The sequence below is a fragment of the Phaethon lepturus genome, unplaced genomic scaffold, assembly GCF_000687285.1.
Source record: "Phaethon lepturus isolate BGI_N335 unplaced genomic scaffold, ASM68728v1 scaffold26412, whole genome shotgun sequence".
In the NCBI taxonomy this organism is placed as follows: Eukaryota; Metazoa; Chordata; class Aves; order Phaethontiformes; family Phaethontidae; genus Phaethon; species Phaethon lepturus.
The window spans coordinates 28,037-36,323 of NW_010523005.1; the positions used below are offsets into that span (position 1 = coordinate 28,037).

At 42.1% G+C, this 8,287-nt stretch overlaps 1 protein-coding gene across 1 annotated transcript; it reads right to left on the reverse strand.

Moving 5' to 3' along the window:
• Window positions 1–225: 225 nt before the first annotated feature.
• LOC104616853 (actin, alpha cardiac muscle 1-like) lies at window positions 226–7,447 on the reverse strand (the record flags this gene model as incomplete). Its single annotated transcript, XM_010282000.1, has 6 exons — window positions 226–492; window positions 1,907–2,088; window positions 3,491–3,682; window positions 4,244–4,405; window positions 5,648–5,732; window positions 7,403–7,447. Coding segments are annotated over 6 exons (810 nt in total), but the record flags the coding sequence as incomplete, so codon positions are not given.
• Between the last annotated feature and the right edge of the window lie 840 nt (window positions 7,448–8,287).

Below are 8,287 nucleotides of genomic sequence, written 5' to 3' on the forward strand. Positions count from 1 at the left end.
CACTTATGTGCATACTTCAGCCACCATCGGTTAGCAGAGGGTACCACACGGCAGCGCTGTGCGTCACCTCCCGGATGGCGGTACCACACGCAGAAATGAGGGGAAGGCAGGTCTATACAAATGTATAGCAAAACTACTGTTATTAAGCTTGGAAAAACACCCATCACGGAAATGTTAGTCTCACTTTAGCATTGAAAATTAGAAGTATTTGCTAATTCGCATGACAGCCGTACAGTGTGTTTTTTTTAACACGTGGAAGAAAGCCAAACCACCCTCAGAGGTGAACGAGGGCAGGTGATGCGTAGAGAAACAGCACTACTTATCAGTGACAGTACGTGATGGAAGTATTCAAAAGCACTTGCGATGGACAATAGAGGGGCCAGCTTCCTCATATTCGTCTTTACTGATCCACATTTGCTGAAAAGTGGACAGAGATGCCAATATTGAACCCCCAATCCAGACAGAGTATTTACGTTCTGGTGGTGCAATCATCTAGAAGAGAAGTGCAATCTGTTGTAAATAAAGTGACAAGCAGACAAGACAGTAAACATTTCTTTGGATGAAATAACTAGGTGAAAGCCTTTTCATTATCAGAGGGCAACTCAAATGACGTAAAGCCCCTAAGATGAGGTGCCATATTTTGTCTTCTACCTCAAGTCAATAGAGATGCTACAGCATTACTATAAGCAAACAAATATGGCAGCCCATGAGATATCTAAAGGTGGCCCATAACACAGCTACCCCAAAATTATGAACATATATGCAAAAAATTTCAAATTTTAAAATATTAACTTAATTTGACTGTAAAGACAGACCACTGGGACAACACCGCACAGAATGGTCTGAGCATTTTTTTTAAGGATAAAAGAAATCTTTTATGTAAAAAACAAAACCCAAAACATTGAGATACACTGGCGTTGTGTATCTATCCAAGCACTAGATGTAGAGCTAGAAGACCTCCCGCTGATTCCCCCCTTAGCCACTGAATTGTTGAAATACACTGGGAGTACCCCTGCTTCTGCCTGTTCCTGTTTAGCTGCTCCGTCTCCCGCCCCTTCAGCATGTCGCCTGCTGCCTGATAAAAAGGGCCTATTTCACTATACGCTACCTTGAGTCCAGGCCAAAAGGGTCCTTCCAAAGAGCTTGGAAGCAGCTTGTTGCTGCAGACTTTGCACGCTGCTTGGATTTTGGGTTCAGTAGTAAGGAACTCATATCTAGAACTTCTTTCACTCTTTTCACTAATGACTTTCACCGATAGATAAGCCTGCCTGCTGCCTGATAAAAAGGGCCTATTTCACTATACGCTACCTTGAGTCCAGGCCAAAAGGGTCCTTCCAAAGAGCTTGGAAGCAGCTTGTTGCTGCAGACTTTGCACGCTGCTTGGATTTTGGGTTCAGTAGTAAGGAACTCATATCTAGAACTTCTTTCACTCTTTTCACTAATGACTTTCACCGATAGATAAGCCTCGAAGTCTGTAATATTCCCAGAATCTTCTCAAGTTGTTCATGCCCCCTTTAGTATTTACAGCTCCATCTCCTCCAGGTTCACCCCTTGTTGTTCCTGTGGTGTCTTTCAGGTAGCCCCTTTCTCCCTCAACCCTGTTTCATTGGGAATCCCACAGGACTCTCTTCCTTAGCTGTTGTTTCACATCTACTCAAAATGATCTCACCAACTCCCACGGTTTCAGCAACCATTTTTATCCCAGTACCTCTCAAATTCCTCTTTTAATTCTGCTTTAGCTGGTAGGAGGAAAAGAGGTGCCAAGCAGGCTGTCCGAGGCTCTCCTAACGTCAGGACTTGGGATGCAAGACCTGGACATTCTCTTATGGACACTCTGATTTGTTTATAAGGCATAACTTTTCCAACAAAAGCTTCTTTTGTCATAAGTGCAGGTGTGCAAAATTACCTTAATCTTCATCGTACTTGGAGCCAAAGCTGTAATCTCTTTCTGCATACGATCGCCAATCCCAGGATACATCGTGGTTCCTCCGGAGAGGACGTTATTAGCATAGAGATCCTTACGGATGTCAATATCGCATTTCATAATACTGTTGTAAGTGGTTTCATGGATACCTGCAGACTCCATCCCTGAGTGGAAAGCAGTTTCAAGATGTTATTTTTCTTCATCCCTTCTTTTTATTACTGCTAAAATGAAAGTAAAGCTCACTAGTCCAAGCTGTCTCCCTTAAAACTCTTTGGGGAAAAAAAAAAGCTATGTGATGCTTAGGAGAGAAAGGAGAAAAACAGGACATACTCCTCACCTTCTTTGTCATCTCAGCATAATAGTTACACAAGTAAAATACACATGTAAGGAAAGAAAGATCCCCATTATGGTTTCATACTGGGTGTTTTCACTTCCTCCAGTACAAAAAAAACCCCCAAAAAACACATTATTTAAGGAAAAATTTAAAATGAGGTGTTACTGCAATAGTTTGCCATTTTTATAATTTTTTACAATGCCATTAGCTGGAAGTAGAAGCCCACATGGCATTTCCGTGAGCTACCTTGGTTTTGAGGTGTTGGTTTAGCTGGAATACCAGTACAGTAAAGCTAACTTACGGCACTATTTTTTGCTAAAGAAAAGGAACAGACCAAATGCAACGTGGAGAATACAGTTTGACCGTTAAGTACTAGACTTTTTATCTAGCTTAACATGCACATTTTGACAAAGATCTGTGATCCAGGAAATCCTGATTTCCATCGCTACGTTTCTGATACTGACCACTGTTTAGCACCAACCGCGATCCCCGCTGCACTTCTGGTAGCCAAATGCCTCTACCTTCTAAAGAGAATTTCTCCTGCCGACGCTCACGTACACAACTTGGAGCTATATTAATGCTTGAATTGCTTGCTTTCTACGCACAAACGTAGCTAGCTTCACCGCTTAGTTTAATGCAAAGCGTGCCAAACTGCCTGCAGCCGTTCTGCCCAGTCCTCAAGAGTGGAACTGAAGTGGGAAATGCAAAATTGGCGAGGGCAGTGCGAGTTACCACATAAAGTGTCAGTCATCCACTGGATAGAATGGGAATTTTAACACTACAGATGAAGCTATGGAAAATAGTGTATGATTTGATTTTGTATGATTAAACTGCAGACTAATATAATAAAAGAATAAACAGAAGCAGTACCTAGATAAAAAACCCACATAAAGCAGCACTGTGCAGTTAGGTTTCAGCTACTCCAGACAAAAAGCATGATCTTCTGACAGTACTCTAAAACATCACCTTAGGAACTCTACTGCACTCATAAGAGGTTGAAATCATCTTAGGATTCAGGTATTTCTAAAGTGAGAGGCACCTTTTTGTCCATCAGCTGTAGCAGCAGTGTCCAGAGCATCTAAAGAACTGATTAAGTCGGTAGAAGCTGCGTGTTTCTAAGGACATTTGAGAACGAATACCCACTTCCTACAGCTGAAGGTTGTCTGTACTTCCTAAGAAATTCTTCTTTTCCATTCTCTGTCAAGCCCCTAGAAAGAAAAGTCCTGTCCCACCTATGAAGGATGGCTGGAAGAGAGTTTCTGGGCATCGGAACCGCTCATTCCCAATGGTGATGACTTGTCCATCAGGAAGCTCATAGCTCTTTTCAAGGGAGGAGGAGGAAGCCGCAGTTGCCATTTCATTTTCAAAATCCAACGCCACGTAACAAAGCTTCTCCTTGATGTCTCTCACAATTTCCCGTTCCGCTGCAGACAGCCAACAAGTTTTTAATCAACATACAGTATGACAGCCAGGACACAGATTTTCTCATACACATTTCCCCAAGTTCATGATGGTCATACGGTCCATGGGATTCTGACCTCTCTGTTGTCTCAAAAACATTACTTTCCTTTTGCATTACCAGGTTTCCCTCATTAGCAAATAAAAGATAGATTGTACTACAGAATACGATAAAGATTAAAGTTTACATGTCTGATCACAAAACTTTGATCAAGTCTCCAGAGGTTCATCCATTGCCAGCTACCAACTTTCTTCCCTTGTGGAAGAGGTGCGATCAAACACAATAACCTGTTAAATTTGCCAGTGACTTAGGAGTTCCTAATGAGGTGGCATCCTTGTCCTTGACGCTCAACATACACGCTGAAAGCCGAAGTCAGAGGAATCCCATTAGCTAACATGAACTGGTTTTCCCGGGCCAACACAGCGACAGGGATTTTGATGCATCTCACCAGGTACACGCATCCTGCACAATAAGACAACTAACAGAGCAAGCGTCTGCAAACTGCACCCAAGGCACAACTCATTACCAGTGGTGACAAAAGAGTAGCCTCTCTCCGTAAGAATTTTCATGAGATAGTCAGTCAGGTCTCTGCCTGCCAGATCGAGTCTCATGATGGCATGAGGCAAGGCATAGCCCTCATAGATAGGCACATTGTGTGTGACGCCATCCCCGGAATCCAAAACTATTCCTGGAAAGAGAAAGAAAAGGAGAAGCTGGTTATTTCCTGCTTATATAGCGTCTACGCGTACCTCATATTCTCAGCTGAAACACGCAACAACAAAGATGCTCACATGATGATTGCTGCTGTCATTTCTATGACTAAAGAGCTGCTCAAGCGAGACGAAATCATTAGCACAAGCTAAACAGCAACTGCATTCGGGGAAAAAGGACATGTAACATTCCGCCATTCGATTGTATTGCCCTTGCTGAACAAATGCTAACGATAATGATTTTACATGTACGCAGAGGCTTTCATTTCAGACTACCCCTAGCACGTTGCAGACATGAAATAATGTACAAACTGTAAATAAAAATCTATCTATAAAATAAAAATTTGAATCTGCCATTAAAATAAACCACACCCACTACGGTTTACCTGTGCACAGCCTTGTTATTCTTGGATAGGAAATGAAGTACATGTTTTCCACTCAAAACAAATAAGGCATTTCTGATACTAAACATGCATACAAATAGTTGAATTTTAAACATAAACCAAGTATTTATGACAATCGTAATTCCTGTAAGCTGGAGATCTTTTTATACAAAATTATATTGTGGCACCAGGCTACAAAGACAGATGGCATTTTATGTTTTTGCAAAGTATATGAAGACTCAAGGGTTGCTAAGAAGTAATTTACCATCTCAATGCTTGATCAGGCTTTAAATGGCAATAAGAAGAGACCTCCACGCTAATTCTAATGATCGTTTAACAGCAGACATCATTAGGTGATTGAAATTCAACATTTAAATGGAATATTTCCATTTCGCTACCGAATGGTTTGTTGGGGTTTTTTTTTCTACTGGGAATGGAGCTTAACGACAGAGGTAGCTCTAGAGTAAGAAGGAACTGTGGGTTTGGAAGAATCTAGTTAAGATACAGCCTCTTCTCCATGCTGTGCAGTTAAGGGCAGCATCAAACCGTATCGTCTCTCGTCTGCTCATATAGTCGAGCCATAGTCACTTGAGCTGCTGAAGCAGCAAGTCATGAACCTACACCCTTACCTGCCGTGAAGTGGACAACAAGAAAGAGGTACTTGCACAGCACGGTGGGAAATATTCAGTTTCCGTATGGCTACCAGGTCTTCCAACACACAGCTGGTGCATCATCATCAACATGTATCACCACCACCACACATACACACGCGTGTGTGTGCATCTACCATCCACGAGAGAAGGACAGGTGGAAAATACGACTCCCGGAAAGACTCACCAGTCGTTCTTCCAGAGGCGTACAGAGACAGCACTGCCTGAATTGCTACGTACATGGCTGGCACATTGAACGTCTCAAACATGATCTGGAATTAAGAATTGGAAAGCGTTCAGGATTTACACTTAAGAGTATCTGACGAGACAGTAAATTTTTTTTTTTTTAAATAAATGCTGCCAGTTACTACTCCCGAGTTCCCTCCTGAACCATGGTTCTTCTTTGAACAGAGCACTATATTTTCTTTAAGATTTCACACACACAAAAAAATTTAAGAATAATCACTGAAGTCAGTGGATATTTTTCCATTAACCTCAGACTAGGTCAGATTTTTACTGATAATATTAATTGAAGGCGACACCTTGGGATAACTTCTTACTCTGATGGCAGGACTGCAACAACACAGCAATCTAAGTTTTATATTTTTATATACACACACACATACACACACACAATTATAGAAGACACAGCTGGAAGAAGCCACAAAGAATGATCTAGCTATTCCCATCTCAAGACGGAATCAGCCATTCCTGACACAGCTTTGGTTCTGTCTCAGAAATTCCTCTTGCGGAGCATCCGCGGATTCCTCCAGCAAACAAGTCTCATGATACACTATCCTTACTAACACCAGGCTTTTCCTGGTGTCCAGCTAAAACCTCACTTGGTCTAGTTTAAACCCATTCCACCTCGTTCCGCCCCCCGCAGCTAACACAACAGTTTATCTTTTCTCTTTATGGTGACCTGAGCCATATTCTCTTGTCTCATCCCCCACCTCCTCTACTCTAACAAGCTCCAGTTCTTTCCACCTCCTGTCTCAGACACACTGCAATTTTATCTGAGCAGATGGAATAACATTTGCTTCCAGCTGGAGCTCTGCTAAGGAAAACCATTAAGGGCGCACCGTGAACTAACACACCGTGGACAACCCTGTGCGCTGCACCCTTTCTTAAACCAATGCCACCAGCCCTAGGCAGTGTTACCCCATCACCCGCGGTGCTGTTGTGACCATGTTTCACAGAATCATAGAGTCGTTTAGGTTGGAAAAAGACCCTTAAGATCCTCGAGTCCATAAACCTAACATCGCCGAGTCCGCCACTAAACCATATCCCTAAGCGCCGCACCTACCTGTCTTTTAAATACCTCCAGGGATGGTGACTCAACCATCACCATTATACCCTTCAGAGCCACTGACATCAGGGGGTTAAACGTAAATTTTGGATTTCATAAACTAATACCTTTGCCAATGAATTCTACTTTTAATGAAAAGTATGCTTTCAATTAAAGAATACACAAATTAATGACATTTCATGGTTAATTAATGTAATTAATCTAATGCAATCAGTAATAAACAATAAGCCTGTAAACAATCTTGAAGGCAGGATTTATCATTACAGTGTAATGACAGAGAAACAGTCCTAGACATGTCTACTGTACGAACCAAACTTCCCAGTTGTTATAAGCTAGGCTTTTCTTATGGTCTGTTCTTGTTTATTATCTCCCAGTTGTATTATCTCCTAGTAATGCGTGCTGTCAAGCTCACTATTTAATTAGTTTATTTACACTGTTCCTAAATTGATGCATAATCTTCCTATTAAATATATGCCAACAGTGGGCACAAAGGGAAGTGCAGAGCCACATCTAATTTCCCCAGGTGATTTTATACCTTTATCTGAGTTTAAATCACACTTCCTTCTGGTTATATCACTGGCTAAACCTATAACATGGACTTTTGGCCAGAAGGCTGCTTTAAAATATACAAACTTCAGAGGCCAACTTTTGGTTCTGATCCGAGTTTGCTAAATCGGGCTGGGGTATGTCATGGGCAAAAGCGTTTAGCAAGCGTCATTTAAGTTCTGAATGCAGACAGCTCATTTTCCCAAGCCAGCACAAACATTCCAGTTTTTGAACACTTTTCCCCTGATCCCTGAAGAGGTGCTCCAGTTGGCAGCTCCACAAAGTCATCTGCATGATGGCCTTCAAACACCTTTATTCAAACCTTCCCAAAAAACGCAACTCTGATATGATAACTAGCATTTTGCCTGATGCAAAAGTGTTGATAAAGTGACAGTTTTCCAGGTAGAAAGCAGGAGCTGGTCCAGCATGAGCTGAGCAGTTGGGCTACTGCAAGTTGCGCGCTCTTGGTGGACAGGGGTAGGGCATGAAAGGCGTCATTGATCCAAAACTCACACAGAAGTGTGATTCAGCTGGTACGTGACTCGTGTTACAGCGCTTGCAAACCTCAGATTTAAATACGTCAACGACTCGTAACTCCATACAAAAAAATTACATGAATCCTGGGTTAACATTATCCACACACCGAAACTCGGCACCAGAAGCTACCCTCACCTCCAGCTTCCCCACTTCCAGATCTGAGCACACACACAGTCTTGTGAACGACAAAAGTGACTTCAAGCCTTTAAGAGGCTACTGGCACGTATCTCTGCCACACAAAACTACAAAACATTTTAGGGCCATCCGGGAAACTGGTATTGCGTGAGCAGCAGAAACTCTTGCTCCCTCGTCACGGTTTGGCCGGCACGCTAACACACCCCAACACTAAGGGATTATCTCCCAGACTGAGAAGAAAGTTGGATACCCAGGACTATTTATATTGTAATTATTATCTTATACATTTATAATATAATA